This window comes from Chiloscyllium plagiosum, unplaced genomic scaffold (assembly GCF_037043375.1).
Source record: "Chiloscyllium plagiosum isolate Xiang-an unplaced genomic scaffold, Cpla_swu_hap1 HiC_scaffold_9, whole genome shotgun sequence".
Classification (NCBI taxonomy): Eukaryota; Metazoa; Chordata; class Chondrichthyes; order Orectolobiformes; family Hemiscylliidae; genus Chiloscyllium; species Chiloscyllium plagiosum.
The window spans coordinates 24,178,979-24,199,997 of record NW_028270147.1 but is presented as its reverse complement, the minus strand read 5'-3'; the positions used below and the strand labels follow the sequence as shown (position 1 = coordinate 24,199,997).

At 43.8% G+C, this 21,019-nt stretch overlaps 1 protein-coding gene across 1 annotated transcript; it reads right to left on the bottom strand.

Annotated features, from left to right (window-relative positions):
• Positions 1-1,082: 1,082 nt before the first annotated feature.
• rwdd3 (RWD domain containing 3) lies at positions 1,083-18,128 on the bottom strand. The gene is made up of 4 exons (XM_043698855.2): positions 18,021-18,128; positions 13,291-13,775; positions 1,547-1,662; positions 1,083-1,426 (listed from the first exon to the last, which is right to left on the bottom strand). The coding sequence occupies exons 1-4, from the start codon at positions 18,091-18,093 to the stop codon at positions 1,303-1,305; spliced, it is 798 nt and encodes a 265-aa protein (XP_043554790.2). The 5' UTR covers positions 18,094-18,128; the 3' UTR covers positions 1,083-1,302.
• Between the last annotated feature and the right edge of the window lie 2,891 nt (positions 18,129-21,019).

The following is a 21,019-nucleotide window of genomic DNA, read 5'->3' as shown; positions in this document are numbered from 1 at the left end:
TACCAATAAAACCTAATACCTTCTTAACAGCACTATCAACCTGGGTGGCAACTTTCAGGGATCTATGTACTTGGTCTCCAAGATCCCTCTGCACATCCATACTACCAAGAATCTTTACATTGACCCAGTATTCTACCTTCCTGTTATTCTTCCCAAAGTGAATCACTTTACATTTAGCTGCATTGAACTCCATTTGCCATCTCTCAGCCCAATTCTGCAGTTTATCCAAGTCCCCCTGCAATCTGTAACATTCTTCCACACTGTCCACTACTCCACCAACTTTAGTGTCGTCTGCAAATTTACTAATCCATCCACCTATGCCTGCGTCTAAGTCATTTATAAAAATGACAAACAGCAGTGGTCCCAAAAGTGATCCTTGTGACACACCACTAGTAACTGGACACCAGGCTGAATATTTTCCATCAACCATCACTCATTGCCTTCTTACAGAAAGTCAGTTTCTAAGCCAAACTGCTAAATCACCCTCAATCCCATGCCTCTGCATTTTCTCCAACAGCCTACCATGTAGAACCTTATCAAAGGCTTTACTGAAGTCCATGTACACCATGTTAACTGCCCTATCCTCATCCACATGCTTGGTCACCTTCTCAAAAAACTCAATGAGATTTGTGAGACACGACCTGCCCTTGACAAAACCATGTTGACTATCTGCAATCAAATTGTTGCTTGCGAGATGATTATAAATCCTCTCTCTTATAATCCTTTCCAAAGCTTTTCCTACAACAGATGTAAGGCTCACTGGTCTATAATTATCTGGGTCATCTCTACTGTCCTTCTTGAGCAGGGGCACAACATTTGCAACCCTCCAGTCCTCTGGTACTAAACCTGTAGACAATGACGACTCAAAGATCAAAGCCAGATGTAGCTGAATGGTGGAGCAGGCTCGATGGGCAGAATGGCGTACTCCTGCTCCCAGGTTTCTATCAAACATTTTCCAGAATTGTCAAACGTACTTCCTTTTCTGTGTAGGAGCAGTTTAATAATTGACCGAACTGCAATCTTAAAGCCAAACATTTCAGAATATCAATTCAATGTACATTACAGAATAGCCATACAAAGTACACATTTAAACCCAATCATTTTATTAACAAATTCAAACAAAAAAGCATTCAACATTTTTTTGAAGATTTCTTGCAAAGATTTACCTGTCCATGTTTCGTGGGTTTGAATGGTTGTCAAACATCACTTAAATATTGGTTGTATTCAGTGAGACTAAGTCCTATTGAAATTCTATTTGCCTCACAAAGTCACAGCTGTGTGCTTTTATACTCATCCATCAAGTCAGGTTGCAGGAATCTTTGAAAATCTTACAAACTTGTCATACAAGCCTGACAAGCCCAGCGCTTCAAATTCTTGATGCAACTCAGCCCCTGATGCAAACTCTTTCACAGCAAAGCTTGTAAGCCTGAAAGGGAAATACTTTTTTTTATTAAAATCAGTACTTCTCATCCAATATTCAGAATGAAACAATTAATCTAATCTACTTTGACATGCTGTAATGCGATGTCTATTTGATGAGCTTTACCTGAGCTGCCCTGCTTGAAGCTTTACTTCACACAGAACACTTAGCATCTTTTCTTTGCATTTCCTTCCACTGGAGTCCACATCCACCTTAGAGGTTTTCTGGAGGACTAGATAGTCCTTTCCATTTTAACATCAAAAGGACACACAAGTTAAGTGCACAAAGTTGATGATTTTTGAGCAATTCAATTTTTAAAAACAGCTGGATTGCGGTGCATTGTCCCAACTCATGGCTTTCACCAGATCATTTTTAATTGAAAAGCAAATCAGATGGAACTACATCTAACAATCTTGAGTTGATCTTTATCGTGCATGCTCGTCTCTATCACCACTGAATTGAGAATTCTTTAAGGAAAAATATATCATGTAAATTTTCCCTTAATTCAGCAACTTTCAGCAGGGTGCATAGCTTAATCTAAGATGCAAGGAAGTCTCCAATTTGATCCCTGATCTTTTCACACGAGCTGGTGTCAGCAGCAGAGGGTTTTTTTTTTACAGCACGGAGTGGTAGGGACTGGGCAGAAGTGAGGTCAGAGCAGGGAGGCTGTTGGGAAGGCAAGTGATTGCTATTTAAGTAGGTGTGTTCTAAGAAAGTTTGGGAAGTAAACACGTGGCTAAGGGATCGGTGTGGGAAAGAGGGATTCCATTTTATGGGGCATTGGCATCAATTTTGGAACCCACAGGGCTCTGTACCGTTGGGATGGGTCTCCACCTGAACTGATCTGGAACCAGTGTTCTAACGAAAAGGATAAATAGGGTGGTCAGTAGGACTTTAAAGTTCTGAGTCGGGGGGGGAAGGGAGAGGGAAAGCAATAGGGAGTATGGAGATAAATGGAAAGATAAGCAGCAGGTTAGCAGGTGGGTTTAAGCTCGAGGCAGATTAGGAATGCAGCAAAAAGGAAGGATAACTTAGGACATCTTATGATTTCCAATATCTCTAATAGTGATAAGAAAGTTAGCATTAAGGCACTCTACCTGAATGCTCGTAGTATTTGTAACAAAGTTGACGAATTAACAGCACAAATCATCATGAATGATTATGATGTGGTGGGCATCACAGAGACGTGGCTGCAGGGGGTTCAGGACTGGCAGTTAAACATCCAAGATTTATAACTTATTGAAAAGACAGGGAGGTGGGCAGAGGGGGTGAGGCTGTCTTGTTAGTTAAGAATGAAATTAAATCTATGGCATTGAATGACATAGGGTCAGAGGATGTGGAGTCTGTGTGGGTGGAGTTGAGGGATCACAAAGGCAAACAAACCATAATGGGAGTTATGTACAGACCTCCCAGCAGTGGTCAAGATCAGGGGCTCAAGATGTACATGGAAATAGATAGGGCATGTCAGAAAGACAAGGTCACGGTGATCATGCGGGACTTCAACATGCAGGTGGACTGGGTGAATAATGTTGCCGGTGGATCCAAAGAAAGGGAATTCATTGAATGCTTACAGCATGGCTTTTTGGAACAGCTTGTCATGGAGCCCACAAAGGAGCAGGCTATTCTGGACTTAGTGCTATGTAATGAGCCAGACTTTATAAAAGATCTGAAAGTAAGGGAAAACTTAGGAGGCAGCGATCATAATATGGTACAGTTCAGTCTGCAGTTCAAAAGAGAGAAGGTAAAATTGGATGTAATGGTGTTACAGTTAAATAAAGGTAATTACAGGGACATGAGAGAGAAACTGAAAAATTGACTGGAAGCAGAGCCTAGTGGGGAAGAGTTTCTGGCAGGAGTTTCGAGGTGTAATTGAGTACACAGTACAGAAGTTCATCCCAAAGAAAAGAAAGATTATCCAGTGTTGGCGGTGGGGGTGAAAAGCAGACAGCCATGGCTAACAAAGGAAGTCAGGAAATGCAACACGGAAAAACAGAGACCCAATAAAGTGGTCAAGAGCACTGGGAAATCAGAAAATTGGCAAGACTACAAAAATAAACAGAGGATAACAAAGAGAGAAAGAAAGAAGGAGAGGATCAAATATGAAGGTAAGCTAGCCAGTAATATTAGAAATGATAGTAAAAGTTTCTTTCAATACATAAGAAACAAACGAAAGGCAAAAATAGACATTGGGCCGCTCCAAATTGATGCAGGAAGGCTAGTGCTGGGAGATAAGGAAATAGCTGAAGAACTTACTAAGTACTAAGTGTCAGTCTTCACAGTGGAAGACATGAGTAATATCCCAACAATTAAGCTGAGTCAGGGGGACAGAGTGGAGTATGGTAGCCATTACAAAAGAGAAAGTGCTAGAAAAGCTAAAAGGTTTAAAAATTGATAAATCTCCTGGCCTGGATGGGCTACATCCTAGAGTTCTGAGAGAAGTGGCTGAGGAAATAGTGGAGGCACTGACTGTGATCTTTCAAAAATATCTGGAGTCAGGGAAAGTCCCAGATGATTGGAAAATCGCTGTTGTAACCCCCTTGTTCAAAAAAGGATCAAGACAAAAGATGGAAAATTACAGGCCGATTAGCCTAATCTTGACTGTAGGTAAAATTCTAGAATCTGTCGTTAAGGATAAGATTCCTAAATTCTTGGAATTGCAAAGTTGGATTAGAACAAGTTAGCATGGATTTAGTATGGGGAGGTTGTTCCTGACAAACCTGTTAGAATTCTTTGAAGAGGTAACAAGTAGGTTCGACCAGGGAAACCCAGTGGATGTTATCTATCTAGACTTTGAAAAGGCCTTTGATAATGTGCCTCACGGGAGGCTGCTGAGTAAGGTGAGGGCCCATGATGTTCAAGGTGAGCTCCTGCAATGGATTGAGGATTGGCTGTCTGACAGAAGGCAGAGAGTTGGGATAAAAGGTTCTTTTTTTGGAATGGCAGCTGGTGACAAATGATGTCCCACAGGGTTCAGTGTTGGGGCCGCAGCTGTTCACTTTATATATTAATAATCTGAATGAAGGGACCGGGGGCATTCTGGTGAAGTTTGCCGATGATATGGAGTTAGGTGGAGAGGCTGCAGAAAGGCTTAGACAGTTTAGGAGAGTGGTCCAGGAAATGGCTGATAAAATTCAACGTGAGTAAATGCGAGGTCTTGCACTTTGGAAAAAAGCATATAGGCATGGACTATTTTGTAAGCGATGAGAAAATTCTGAAAGCCAAAATACAAAGAGATCTGGGAGTGTTCGTCCAGGATTCTCTAAAGGTTAACTCGCAGGTTGAGTCCGTGATTAAGAAAGAGAACGTAATGTTGTCTTTTATCTCAAGACTGTAGGAATATAAAAGCAGCGATGTGCTTCTGGGACTTTATAACGCTCTAGTTAGGCCCCATTTAGAATACTGTGTCCAAATTTGGGCCCCACACCTCAGGAAGGACATACTGGCACTGAGCATGTCCAGCAGAAATTCACTCGGATGATCCCAGGAATGGTAGGCCTAACATACGATGAACGGCTCAGGATCCTGGGATGGTATTCATTTAGAGTTTAGAAGGTTGAGGGGAGATCTAATAGAAACTTACAAGATAATGCATGGCTTAGAGAGGGTGGACGCCGGGAAGTTGTTTCCATTAGGCAGGGCGACTAGGACCTGTGGGCACAGCCTTAGAATTAGAGGGTGTCAATTTTGAACAGAAATGAGGCATTTATTCAACCAGGGAGTGGTGGGCCTGTGGAATTCATTGACATGGACCGCAATGGTGGCCGGAACGTTAAATGTATTCAAGGCAGAGATTGATAAATTCTTGATCTTTTTTTGGAATGGCAGCTGGTGACAAATGATGTCCCACAGGGTTCAGTGTTGGGGCTGCACCTGTTCACTTTATAGTGAATTAAGGGTAGCAGGGAGAGTGAAATGCCCATCAGCCATGATTGAATGGTGGATTGGACTCGATGGGCCGAATGGCCTTACTTCCACTCCTATGTCTTATGGTCTTATGATCTTAATGTCAGGCACCTTTGAGCTAAAGGAAGAGAGGCAGTCCAAGATGGATGCTTCTCATCATATCAAGTGAATCTTCTCAATGTACAATAAACTTTTTATTATTTCGCACCTATGGGACCAGGAATGTGCCGATTAATCAAATAATGGGATAATCAGGAGATGAGAGCTGAAAATGTGTTGCTGGAAAAGCACAGCAGGTCAGGCAGCATCCAAGGAGCAGGAGAATCAACGTTTCAGGCATGAGCCCTTCTTCAGGAATGAGGAAAGTGTGTCCAGCAGGCTAAGATAAAAGGTAGGGAGGAGGGGCTTGGGGGAGGGGCATTGGAAATGCGATAGGTGGAAGGAGGTCAAGGTGAGGGTGATAGGCCAGAGTGGGGATGGGGGCGGAGAGGTCAGGAAGAAGATTGCAGGTTATAAAGGCGGTGCTGAGTTCAAGGGATTTGACTGAGACAAGGTGGGGGGAGGGGAAATGAGGAAACTGGAGAAATCTGAGTTCATCCCTTGTGGTTGGAGGGTTCCTGGGCGGAAGATGAGGCGCTCTTCCTCCAACCGTCGTGTTGCTATGGTCTGGCGATGGAGGAGTCCAAGGACCTGCATGTCCTTGGTGGAGTGGGAGAGGGAGTTGAAGTGTTGAGCCACAGGGTGGTTGGGTTGGCTGGTCTGGGTGTCCCAGAGGTGTTCTCTGAAACGTTCCACAAGTAGGTGGCCTGTCTCCCCAATACAGAGGAGGCCACATCGGGTGCAGCGGATGCAGTAAATGATGTGTGTGTGGAGGTGCAGATGAATTTGTGGCGGATATGGAAGGATCCCTTGGGCCTTTGGAGGGAAGTAAGGGGGGAGGTGTGGGCGCAAGTTTTGCATTTCTTGCGGTTGCAGGGGAAGGTGCCGGGAGTGGAGGTTGGGTTGGTGGGGGATGTGGACCTGACGAGGGAGTCACGGAGGGAGTGGTTTCAGAAAACACCTCTGGGACACCCGGACCAACCAACCCAACCATCCCATGGCTCAACGCTTCAACTCCCTCTCCCACTCCACCAAGGACATGCAGATCCTTGGACTCCTCCATTGCCAGACCATAGCAACACGACGGTTGGAGGAAGAGCGCTTCATCTTCCGCCTCAGAACCCTCCAACCACAAGGGATGAACTCAGATTTCTCCAGTTTCCTCATTTCCCCTCCCCCCACCTTGTCTCAGTCAAATCCCTCAAACTCAGCACCGCCTTTCTAACCTGCAATCTTCTTCCTGACCTCTCCGCCCCCCCAGCCCCACTCTGGCCTATCACCCTCACCTTGACCTCCTTCCACCTATCGCATTTCCAACGCCCCTCCCCCAAGTCCCTCCTCCCTACCTTTTATCTTAGCCTGCTGGACACACTTTCCTCATTCCTGAAGAAGGGCTCACGCCCGAAACGTCGATTCTCCTGCTCCTTGGATGCTGCCTGACCTGCTGTGCTTTTCCAGCAACACATTTTCAGCTCTCATCTCCAGCATCTGCAGTTCTCACTTTCTCCTCCATAATCAGGAGATCCACAACATAATATAAAAACAGATGCTAAGTAATTGAAGTGTAATTCAGGGGGCATATACATCACTGTTAAACTTTAATTACAGCATAAATCACTGAAATAATAATGCAACTTTGCCTTAAATAAAACATATTGGTAGAGAGCCTTCTCATTCTCAATCTCAACTGACAATCCAGACTTGCAGAGATTGCGGTATTTGAGGAGAAATTGAATCAACTGTTGATATTTTGTGTGGCCCTTCGATTGAACAATAAGTATATTTACGCTGAGGTAAATAATTGGACACATTAATCCAGCAAACATCACAGGATTTGAGGGGTTTATTTGTCCTGATTCTTAAAGGACTGGTTAAAATAAAGTTTGCCATATCTGTTGGTCAACTTGTGCAAGGGATGCCAAGACTTGGACTCAGCTTCCACATGCTTGCACTGAACCAATGTTGGATCCGAGCTGAGGAACTGGAGTCAGGGCTGCACACATTACATCATGCCAGGGAATGGGAAAGGGTCCTGGACAGGTAACTACAGCAGGTGGTCACACCCCTCAGCTGAGGTATTTAACATTTGAGCTGGATATCAGTGTCAAGACCTGCCAGTGAGGCAACTATGTAGAATTGAGGGGTAGTTTGCAAAGAGTCTCAGCATCTACAAATGTCCAACAGGTACCAAGTTCTTGCAAGCTGAGTGAATGAGAGTGAGGTGGATAAGCAAACTGACCACACACTTTTAGTACAGGAAGGCATTCAGCAATGGGGGAGGTATCTGGGACTTAGTAGTTGTAGGGGACAGTGTATTTAGGGAGATAGATGCCATTTACAGCCGTCGTAAAAGTTGGTTATGGAAGTTGTGTTGCCACCTCTTCCCACCCCACCTCTTGCAAGAATGCCATCCCGTATTCCCAATTCCTCCGCCTCCGCCGTATCTGCTCCCAGGAGGACCAGTTCCATCACAGAACACACCAGATGGCCTCCTTCTTTAGAGACCGCAATTTCCCTTCCCACGTGGTTAAAGATGCCCTCCAACGCATCTCGTCCACATCCCGCATCTCCGCCCTCAGACCCCACCCCTCCAACTGTAACAAGGACAGAACGCCCCTGGTGCTCACCTTCTACCCTACCAACCTTCACAAAAACCAAATCATCCGCTGACATTTCCGCCACCTCCAAATGGACCCCACCACCAGGGATAGATTTCCCTCCCCACACCTTTCTGCCTTCCGCAAAGACCGTTCCCTCCGTGACTACCTGGTCAGGTCCACACCCCCTACAACCCACCCTCCCATCCTGACACCTTCCCCTGCCACCGCAGGAATTGCAAAACCTGTGCCCACACCTCCTCCCTCACCTCCATCCAAGGCCCTAAAGGAGCCTTCCACATCCAAAGTTTTACCAGCACATCCACCAATATCATTTATTGTATCCGTTGCTCCCGATGCGGTCTCCTCTACATTGGGGAGACTGGATGCCTCCTAGCAGAGCGCTTTAGGGAACATCTCCGGGACACCCGCACCAATCAACCACACCGCCCTGTGGCCCAACATTTCAATTCCCCCTCCCACTCTGCCGAGGACATGGAGGTCCTGGGCCTCCTTCACCGCTGCTTCCTCACCACCAGATGCCTGAAGGAAGAACGCCTCATCTTCCGCCTCGAGACACTTCAACCCCAGGGCATCAATGTGGACTTCAACAGTTTCCTCATTTCCCCTTCTCCCACCTCACCCTAGTTCCAAACTTCCAGCTCAGCACTGTCCCCATTACTTGTCCTACCTGCCTATCTTCTTTCCCACCTATCCACTCCACCCTCCTCCTTGACCTATCACCTTCATCCCCTCCCCCACTCACCTATTGTACTCTATGCTACTTTCTCCCCACCCCCACCCTTCTCTAGCTTATCTCTCCACCCTTCAGGCTCTCTGCCTTTATTCCTGATGAAGGGCTTTTGCCCGAAACGTCGATTTTACTGCTCCTCAGATTCTGCCTGAACTGCTGTGCTCTTCCAGCACCACTAATCCAGAATCTGGTTTCCAGCATCTGCAGTCATTGTTTTTACCAAGTTGTGTTGCCTGCCCAGAGGCACAGTTAAGGGCATCGCCTCAGGGTTGGAAAGGAACTTGGAGAGGCAAGGGAGCGATCCAGTTGTCATCATCCCCATTGATACCAATGACATTAAGAGGACTAGTCGGTAGCTCTGAAAGACTTTGAACAGTTAGGACCAAACTAAATAGGACAGCCTCCAAAGTAATGATCTCAGGATAACTACCTGCGCCACAGGCAAACTGACATGTGATAAATAAAGTCAAGAAATTTAGTGCATGGCTCGAAGATTGATGTGGGAGGAAATGATTTCAATTCACGGGGCACTGGCACCAGTACTGGATAGAAGGGAAATATTTTGGCATCATGGGCTTCACTTATATTGTAATGGGACCAGAGTCCTAGCGAATCAAATAACAAGGGCTGTATAGAGAGCTTTAAACTAAACAGAGATGGAAACGAAAGTCCTGAAGAGGGGATTTGTAGGCTGACAAAGCAAAAGATTTTGGCAGCAAAGGAGGACATTTGTTTCGGTAACTATAAGGGACAGAGTGCACAAATATAAATGATGCTCTATTTATAAATAGGATCAAAGTAAGAAAAAAATTAGTGAAAGGACTGTATTAAATGTTCTTTACTTATGTAGTATTCAGGACAGAATAAATGAGTAAATGGCAGAAGTAAAAGTTAACAGGTATGATCTTATGGTCATTACTGAGACTTTTTTACGAGGCAATCAAATCTGGGAACTGAATATTTAGGGGTCTGAATTCTTGAAATGGCAGACAGGAAGAAAAGGGTGGTCGGGTGGCTTAGTTAGTACAGTACGGAATTAGTATAACAGCAAGAGATGATCTGGATTGAAAGTCATGGAATCCTTATGGGCGGACGGAAAGAAATAACAAGGGAGAGAAGCACTAGTGGGAGCAGTCTCTAGCAATGTTCCCTCTAAGCTGCGTTGCTCTAATATTCTGCACACAGAAATTAGAGACTACTTCCCTGCATGTGGCTCAGAGGTCCCTGCGGTCAGTAAGAAAATTAGAGGGAACACTGATCTATAGGCCCCCTAACAGTAGCTAAATGTGGGACAGAGAATAAATCGGAGATAATGAGGCCATGTATTATTAAAAAAACTCATTAATCATGTATGACTTTAATCTTCATATAGATTGGGAAAATCAAATTGGCAAAGGTAGCCACAAGGAAGAGGATTCAGGAAAACCTTATTCAAAACATATTGTTCGATAATCAGGGATTATGCTATTTTGGATCTACTGACATATAATAAAGCAGGCTTAATAAATAATCTCAGAGCAAAAGATGCTCAAGAAAACAATGATTATAATAAGATAGATTTGTGCATTCAGTTTGAGAGTGAGAAACTGGAGTCAAAAACAATTGTGCTAAACTTGAATAAGGGTAATCTCAAAAGAATGACGGCAGTCTTGGCTGGGATGGACTGGGAAAGGCGTTTAGCAGCAAAGACAGTTGACAAACAATGGTTGTATTTAAGAAAACAGTTCATCTATTGCAATATACTTGCAGTTCATCCATTTCTCACTACATCCTAGTGAGAAAGAATTCGAGCAAGGGAATAAACAACCATGATTAACCAAGGAAGTTGCGGATAGCATTAAATTGAAAGGAAAAGCATACAATGTAGCAAAGAGTAGTGGCAACATTGAGGATTGAGAAAATTATAAAAACCAACAAGAGATCATCATAAAAATAATGAAGTGGGATAAAGTAAACTAGGAGGGTAAACTAGCAAGTAATACAAAAGGAATAATAGATGTTTGTAAAATACAAAAGGAATAGAGAGGCAAAGTGAACATAGGCCTCTTAGAGAGTGTGGCTGGGGAAATAAGAATGGGGAATCAAGAAATAGCAGGGCAGATGAATACATTTTGTGCATCAGTCATCGTGTTAGACACTTAGAGCATTCCAAAAGGCTAAATAGTCAAGGGGAAAAAGCCAGGCTGGAAATAAATGCAATAACTAACACTACACGGAAAACAAAACTAGGGAAACAAATAAGGCCAAAGCCAATAGTTTTCTTTCCGGCTATGTGGGCCTCCAAGGTCCGTGCACAGCAGCAAATTCCAGAACCAAGATCGGGATGTCGAAGGCTGATTGTTATGCATGGAACCTTGGAGCGGCTGTAAGCGCAGTCATGCAGTGCAGAAGGAACATTGGTTTCCTGGGTCTAATCCCAGGAGCTGGAAATGTGTTGCTGGAAAAGCGCAGCAGGTCAGGCAGCATCCAGGGAACAGGAGAATCGACGTTTCGGGCATAAGCCCTTCTTCAGGGCTTATGCCCGAAACGTCGATTCTCCTGTTCCCTGGATGCTGCCTGACCTGCTGCGCTTTTCCAGCAACACATTTCCAGCTCTGATCTCCAGCATCTGCAGACCTCACTTTCTCCTCTAATCCCAGGAGATCAAAGGAACTAACTGCAGAGATGGTGGGTACAATGGTAATGATTTTCCGAAACTCGTTAGATTCTGGAAAATCACAGAAGATTGGAAACTGCAAATGTAACACTGCTATTCAAAAAGAGAGATGAGAAACAAGTGGCTCTAGGTCAGTTAGCTTAGCGTCTGTCATCGGAAAATATTAGTCACTACTATAAACGATATTCTACCAAAGCATTTAGTAGGGCTTGGAATGCCCTACCTGCCAATGTAATAAACTCAGCCACAGTAGGGAGATTTAAACAATCCTTAGATAAGCACATGGATGATTTTGGGATAGTGTAGAGGGACGAGCCAAGAATAATTCACAGGTCGGCGCAACATTGAGGGCCGTAGGGCCTGTTCTGCTCTGTATTGTTCTATGTTCTAAATTCAAAACATAATCAAGCAGAGTCATAAACAGAAAATTATGACTGACAAATTTTTTAGAATTGTTCGCGATGTTAGAAAGCAGACTTTATCTTGGGAAACTAGTAAATCTAACCTATTTGGATTTCCAAAATACTTTTAGATTAGATTAGATTAGATTAGATTAGATTAGATTACTTACAGTGTGGAAACAGGCCCTTCGGCCCAACAAATCCACACCGACCCGCCGAAGCGCAACCCACCCATACCCCTACATTTACCCCTTTAACCTAACACTACGGGCAATTTAGCATGGTCAATTCACCTGACCTGCACATCTTTGGACTGTGGGAGGAAACCGGAGCACCCGGAGGAAACCCACGCAGACACGGGGAGAACGTGCAAACTCCACACAGTCAGTCGCCTGAGGTGGGAATTGAACCCGGGTCTCTGGCGCTGTGAGGCAGCAGTGCTAACCACTGTGCCACCGTGCCGCCCACACCACTGTGCCACCGTGCCTACCTTTTTAAGTAGTGTTATGTGTGATAACTTTTATAAGTTATCACACATAACACTACTTAAAAAGGTAGGAACTGTTGGGAGCATTTTCCTAACTAATAAAAAACAAAGACTTGGGATAATAGGGGCACTTTCAGGATGGCAACCTGTAACTAGTCAAGTGTCATAGGGATCACTCCCCAGGTTACAATTATTTACAACTTATATTCCTGACGTAGATGATGGAAGTGAATGTACCATAGCCAAGTTTGCAGATGATACCACAATAGATGGAGAAGCAAGTTGTGAGGAGACACAGAGTTTGTAGTCAGATAGAAATACATTAAGTGAGTGGGAAAAAAATTTTTGGTCCCGTTATCAAAGGAAAGACTTATTTGAGGCAATCCAGAAAAGCTCACAAGATTGATCCAGGTATGAAGAGATTTTCTGATGATAACAGGTGGAGTAAGTTGGGTCTGTACTCATTGGAGTCCAAAGGGAAAGACAGGCAACCTTATTGAAGCAAGCAACATTCTAGAAGGCTTGAAGGGTAAATGTGGATAGGCTGTTTCCCCTTGTGAGAGAATCTAGGACCAGAACGCATAATTTCAGAGTAAGAGGTCTCCCATTTAAGAAGAGAGGAAAACAAATTTCATCTCGCTGAGGGTTGTGAATTTATGCAAGTGGAGTTAAGGATTATTAAATCAAGCATGATCTCACTGAACAGCTCAGCAGACTCGATGGGCTGAATGACATATTTCTGGTCCCCTATCACTGGTCTGACATCTTGCTGTTGAATAATGGGCTCTTATGGCTCTTACCAAAGCATGCAAACTAAAACTACACTGCAGCAAGGAGCCAAGAACTTCGGGAGAGCAGAGATAGAAGATTAACATGAAAAGAACATTTTGTAAAGACACAATACGTAACTTATTGAAATGGAAAAGGCCCGATAGATTAGTAAAATCACAACTCTGAGAAGCAAGATTACTACCTTGATATCTTTCCTCTCTCCCTGCAGAAGAATTAATATGAGTTTTCCCAAGAACATCAATCTTCCAGTGAGTCTGAGGTCAGAAGTCCACTTCTCTATGCTCTTTATGTACTTTGCTTTGGCTCTCATGTGATCTAAGTGCAAAAGTGCCATCCACACGCCACTATCTGCACTGCAAAGCTGCTGTGAACTGTCCCCTTCACTGGTCTGGTCCACTAAGACACGGTCAGCATCATCCTTAAAGTTCTGCTGGAGCCACATCATCAACTCATAAACCATAGGCTGGCCAAGAAGAGAGTCTGCATATTGCATCAAACTTAGCTTCAAATCACAACACTGCTTGCGGTTGAGCTGATCTGAGCAGATGGAGATGTCTGGAAGGCACACAGGATACTCAGGGGATAAATGAAAAGTGACTTTTAACTGGATTTTCTTTGCATGGTGTTCACAGATGGTATGGATTTGGAAAGTAATCCCCTTGGATTCTGTAACACATCAAATAAATTCAACATTGCAGAGTTAGCATTGAGATTGTAACGTTTCCACAAACACATCATAGTTTAGTGAATTAAAGTCAGCACTGAATTCTCAGTATAATAAAAATTAAGTTGCTTTGCAAAATCTGTCTCAGGTCAGCTACTTCCTCCATTGCACTTGCTGATGGATTGCTAACGGAGTTTTTGTAATAATTAATCACGCAAGCAATCACGACAGCCTATCTTAGGATTCTGACAAAAAACAAGGCCAAAATAAATGTAACTTTTTAAAAGTTTACAACTTTTTCAGCACATCCTAAACCCAGACAGAAACACGTATCTTTAACCCACTGTCATAAACATGCTCAACTGCACAAAGACAGACCCAATGATCAAAGATAGTCAACCTATAGCTCAAAGAAAATGGGGAGCCATAAACCCTCGATAATTCAAACCTAAAAGACCAGGCAACCTGTCGTATTTGCAAATATATCACTGATTAACTGGGTTGTCCCAGTATTGATGTTTCACTGATGCATTTAAATTCTAAATTAGAATACAAAGATCTGTTAATATCACCAACTTGAAATATGTACTAATTATAGAATCCATAGAGTTTGGAAGCAGACCATTCAACCCACTGAATGACGCTGACCCTCTGAAAAGCATCCCACCACATCCCCATAACTCTGCATTTCACATAGCTAATCTACCTAGCCTTCACATCCTCACACACTACAACTAATTTAGCATGGCCAATCCACCTAACCTGCACATCTTTGGACTGTGGGAGGAAACCAGAGCACCAGAGGAGATCCACGCAGACACGCGTGGATAATGTGCAAACCCCACACAGTCACACGAGGCTGAGACTGAACCAGGGTCCCTGGCACTGTGAGGCAACAGTGCTGACACTGAGCCACTATGCCATCCTCAAAATAACTACTAACAGCTACCAACATTTTAAAACATTTTTCATTACCTTCAGATGGATCACAAAAGTGTTTCATTGTCAAGGAAGTGCATTCAGTTTTAGTCACTATAGTATTGCAAGGAAATGCTGTGTGGGCATGCACAGTAAGATCCCAAAAACAAAATTTGTCTTATACTACCTCATTGTCTGCCTCTAGCCAAGCTGGCTGAGGGATACCTGGGTGCTAAGATTCCTAAAAAACTTCAGACGGTGTCATGAAACCCACCCGAGAGAGCAATTTCACATCTTTTATTCAAATGCCAGCACCTACAACAATATAGCACTTCCCACAGTATTGCAATGAAGTGCCATTTTCAACACTGTGCTCCGGCCGGAGGTCTGTGCGTTGACCTCAAATCTTACTTAATCAAAGATGAGAGTGCTATCACTGAGCCAAGACTCATACTAACTGCATTTGAAAGTTATCATTCCAGCCAGAAGGCACAAAGATTTGATTAATACTCTGAAATTGGTGATGGCACTAATCTAGAAACACTGACACCAAATTAACTGTGCAGGTGATGGAGGGCTAAAGCAACACCAGCACCAGAGATGGGTGATCTGAGGTGGTGGAAGGTGATACATAAACGCAAGTTCATTCCTGCTTATTTTTTGGATGAGGAATCCAACAGATGGATTTGCAATTGGTCAGCAATCCTGCAGATAATGTTCACAATTCTGAAGAAAATTGATGACCATTTCCAGAATTTTGCTTTTATTTATTTATAGCAAAAGAAGCAATGGTAACCTTTGGGAAAAAAACATTTTTCCGTGAGCGGTTATGATCTGGAAGATGCTGAGTCCCGGAAGCAGATTCAGTTTGTGGCTTGGGAAAGAAAATTGGGTAACTCTCAGAATCACAGACTTGTTACGATGCAGAAGGGGGCCACGCTTCCCATTGTAAAAATTAACCAAAAGAACTGCAGATGCTGAAAATCAGAAACAAAAACAGAAATTGCTGGAAGAGCTCAGCAGGTCTGGCAGCATCTGAGGAGAGAAATCAGAGTTAATGTTTTGAGTGTGGTGTCCCTTCCTTAGAACTTGCCATGGTGCCCACACAGACTCTCCAATGAGGATTATCACTTAGTACCATATTTCTCTCTGCCTTTTCCCCAATTCTTTACAAATTGTTTCAAGCAAATATGGTACTATTTGCTTGAAACGCCCTCTTAAATGCCTCAATCGACTGCCTCCACCACATTACCAGGCAATACATTCCAGACCTGAACCACTTATACGAAAAGGGGTTTTGCACCATATCATATTAACTACATTTGTTAATCACTTCAACGCAAGGACAAAGGTGTGTAACTAACTGAGTCACCCTTGCAGAAAATCAGTACCAACATGGCAGGCTGAATGGCCATCTGTATTTTACAACAATTCGATAATTCCATGTCTGAGCTGTCGGAAATACAGGAGTTTCATGGGGGAGCAGGAGCTCCAGGATTTCCACGTCTGAGCGGCAGGAATCTCATTGAGAGATCAGGAGATCCAGTGTCTGTGTCTGAGCTGCAGGAATCTCACTGAAGGGTCAGGAGATCCTGAAACCATGTGTCTGAGCTGAAGGAATATCACTAAGGCATCAGCTGATCTAGGGTCTATGTGTCTGAGCAGGAATCTCACTGAGAATCATAGAATCCCTACTGTGTGGAAACAGGCCCTTTAGCCAAACAGGTCCATACTGACCCTCAAAATATCAACCCACCCAGACCCATTCCCCTCCATTTACCCTGGACTAACGCACCTAACCTACATATCCCTGAACACTATGGGCAATTTAGCATTGCCAATTCACCTAACCTGCACATCTGTGGATTGGGGGAGGAAATCAGAACACCCGGAGGAAACCCACGTAAACACGGAGAGAATGTGCAAACTCCACACAGACAATTGCCCGAGGCTGGAATCAAACCCAGGTCCCTGGCACCGTGAGGCAGCGGTGCTAATCACTGAGCCACTGTGCCACCCCAAATTTGAAATAATGAATGGTTTTGTTAAAGTAACTAACCAGAAGTTCAATAGCCAGAGACCACCTTTCAGGTTTCACGACACCCTTCCTATAGGAGGGAAACCAGAATTACAGGCAATACTCCAAAAACACCAAACCAATGATCTGTACAGCCACAACATGACCAACTCCAGTACTCAATGCACTGACCAATAAAAATAAGCCTATCAAATGCCTTCTTCATTATCCTATCTACCTGTGACTCCACTTTTAAAGAACTATAAACCTGCACTCCAAGGTCTCTTTGTTCATCAACACTCCCCAGGACCTTACCATTAAGTGTAAAGGTCATACCCTGATTTGCCTTTCCAAAATGCAGCAACTCACATTTATCTAAATTAACTCCATCTGCCACTCTTCAACCCATTGGCCCATCTGATCAAGATCCCATTGTACTCTGAGGTAACCTTCATCACTGTACACTACACCTCCAATTTTAGTGTCATCTGCAAACTTACTAACTATACCTCTTATGTTCACATCCTATATGAACGACAAAAAGCATTGGACCCAGCATTGAGCCAGTGGCACACTGCTGGTCACAAGCCTCCAATCTGAAGAGTAACCCTCCACCACCATCCTCCTCTCCCAGACTTGTTGTGGATTGATGTCCTTTAAGTTATATAACCAAATGTACATGGGCTACAGTTTACTGCCTGCCTGAATCACCTTTCATTTCTTGTATACATTCAGTAACAACATCAAGTTCAACATGAATATTATCAAACCATATCTCTGTTGGCCTGTTCACTGTCACACTTCATGTTCAACATTCAGTTCAAGATGAAATGAAATTTTCATCAATTAATTGTTAAGAAGACTACAGCCATTGTTTTGACCCCCATCAAATCTCTCCAGGTCAATAGTAAAGGTTCTTTTCCCTCAGGTGGGGGGGAATTCGAAACTAGATGAGAGCAGAAAGATTTAACAGGGGCCAGATGATCTAGGGTCTATCTGTCTGAGCTGTAGGAATCTCACTGAGGGATCAGGAGATCCAGGGTCTAAGTGTCTGAGCTGCAGGAATCTCACTGAGGGATCAGGAGATCCAGGGTCTAAGTGTCTGAGCTGCAGGAATCTCACTAAGGGATCAGGAGATCCAGGGTCTAAGTGTCTGAGCTGCAGGAATCTCACTGAGGGATCAGGAGATCCAGGGTCTAAGTGTCTGAGCTGCAGGAATCTCACTGGGGGATCAGGAGGTGCAGGCTCTGAGATATCACATCTGAGCTGCAGCAACTGAACCCCCAGATCCCGCAGAGCTGCAAATCTTCACCTGATTCAGACAGAAGCTGGAAATCTTCGCTATAAATGGCTCCCAGAGCAGCCACTTCCTCCTGTGCAGCCATGGAGCGTGGAGCGAGTTCCGGGGGTGGAGGCTTCAGCTTCCTTCCGCTGGCCGGGCTCCAGGCACTGACAGGCGGCGAGGCGGGGCAGCTGCAGCCGCTGTTTATACTGTGGGACTGGCCGGGGGGAGAGAGCAAGTATTGTCCATTAGGGGAACCCGAATCTAAATTTCATAAAACGTAAAAAAAAAACAAAGTCTGGAATACTCCTTCACCAACAAGAGAAGTTTATTTGTGGGAAAAGGCAGCAAGATTGTAACAAACCTTTCAGAATGCTGTTACATTGAAACAAATGGAAACGCTGCAGTAAGATGTTTCCCGTGTAATGGGACATTCATGCCCAGGAAAACAGGACTATCTTAGGGCTCCAATGAGACCCCCCCCCCCCCTCCAGCGATTGGTGTGAAATTGAATCTCTCGCTGCACTGTAAATGAACTCTTAGGTGGATGTAATAATGCCACAGCAACAGGATTTCAAAGGGAAACAAAAACAGGCATTTTTCAATGTTGTGGCCAATGTTTATTCTCTTATCAATGGGAGAATGACAGTGAGGGGCACAGATCTCACATCTAAATCTGATGTTTGCCCTTTGAACTGTATATATTCTATCTTAGGTATGAACAGACCACAGTGTTCATTTAATTTGTAGTAATTATAAATGCTCTTGGAGTTTAGGCTGTACCCAATACCATCCACCTACGCTCAGCAGGACAATTTACAAATCCAACAGATGGGAAACTAATGTACTAGTGTAAAATGTATCAAACAGTGGGTGACATTTTTAAACTATAATTAATTATTTTCACCCATGATGTGTTACACTGGGTAAGTCAGAATTTCTACAGCTGTTAAAGGGTTATCCCTATACTTTCACAAGTTGTGAGAGTGTTTGAGATAGAAATGCAACACTATAGGTTCCTGCTCCTTGAGAGTGGAGTTACAGGTAGATAGGATAGTGAAGAAGACGTTTGGTATTCTGTCCTTTAGTGGTCAGAGTATTGAGTGCAGAAGTTGGGAGGTCATGTTGCGACTGTACAGGACATTGGTTAGGCCACTGTTGGAATATTGCGTGCAGTTCTGGTCTCCTTCCTACCGGAAAGATGTTGTGAAACTTGAAAGGGTTCAGAAAAGATTGACAAGGATGTTGCCAGGGTTGGAGGACTGAAGCTACAGGGAGAGGTTGAATAGACTAGAGCTGTTTTCCCTGGAGCATCAGAGGCTGAGGGGTGACCTTGTAGAGGTTTATAAAATCATGAGGGGCATAGATAGGATAAATAGATAAAGTCTTTTCCCTGAGGTGGGGGGGGGGGGAGTCCAGAACTAGAGGGCATAGGTTTAAGATGAGAGGGGAAAGATATAAAAGAGACCTAAGGTGCAACTTTTTCACTCAGAGGGTGGTACGTGTATGGAATGAGCTGCCAGAGGTAGTGGTGAAGCCTAGTACAATTGCAACATTTAAAAGGCATCTGGAAGGGTATATGAATAAGAAGGGTTTGGAGGGATTTGGACAAGGTGCTGGCAGGTGGGATTAGATTGGGTTGGGATATTTGATCACATGGACGGGTTGGACCAAACATGTTTCTGTGTTGTACATCTCTGTGACTCTATGACTCTATCCTCAGGTGACACCAGCTTTCTGTAGTCATGTGAAGTTTAATATGAGGTACACTCAATGCAGATATCCATTTTAGGGCCTGTTCAATAAATACTCATTGCAAGCAACATTGGTCTTGAGAGAACTTGTAACAATGTCAGAATGAGCTGGGATTTAGAACTTTTAAAAAAATTACTTGAATGTGCATTACTGCTGGAAAATAGGACTAGTATAGATTTAGCATTATTTTGACTCAATAAGCCAAAAGGCCTCTTCTGTACTGCATGATCTGATGATTAACTTTCCAAACATAGACTGGGACTGCCATAGTGTTAAGGGCTTGGATGGAGAAGAATTTGTTAACTGTGTACAAGAACATTTTCTGATGCAGAATGTGGATGCACCTACTGGAGAAGATGCAAAACTTGACTTCACTATTGGGAAGGAAAACAGAGAGGTGACTGAGGTGTCAGTGGAGGAGCACAGTGACCATAATTCTATAAGTTTTAAAATAGAGGTGGAAAAGGACAGACCAGATCTAAAAGTTAACACCAATTTTGACAGTATTGGGCAAGAACTTTCAAAAGTTGATTGGGGCCAGATGTTCGCAGGTTAAGGGATGACTAGAAAATGTGAATCCGTCAGAAATGAGATAACGAGAGTCCAGAGACAGTATGTTCCTATTAGGGCTGGTAGGTATAGGGAATGCTGGATGACTAAAGAATTTGAGGTTTTGGTCAAGAATAAGAAGGAAGTAAATGTCAAGTGAATCCCTAGAAGGTAGTAAGAGTATATGTAAGAGGGAAATCAGGAGGGCAAAAAGGGAACACGAAGTAGCTTTGGCAAATAGGGTGAATGAGAATACAAAGAGTTTTTACAAATATATTAAGAACAAAAGGGCAATTAGGGAGAGAATAGGGCCCCTATTCAGCAAGGCGGCCTTTGTGTGGAGCCGCAGATAATGGGGGAGAGATACTAAATGAGTATTTTGCAACAGTATTTGCTGTGGAAAAGGACATGGGAGATATAGAATGTAGGGAAATAGATGGTGACATCTTGAAAAATGTCCATATTACAGAGGAGGAAGTGCTGGATGTCTTGAAAATCCCCAGGACCTGATCAGGTGTACCCTAGAACTCTGTGGAAACTTAGGGAAGTGATTGCTGGGCCTCTTGCTGATATATTTGTATCATCGATAGTCACTGGTGAGGTGCCGGAAGACTGGAGGTTGGCTAACGTGGTGCCACGGTTTAAGAAGGGTGGTAAGGACAAGCCAGGGGAACTATAGACCAGTGAGCCTGACATCGGTGGTAGGCAAGTTGTTGGAGGGAATC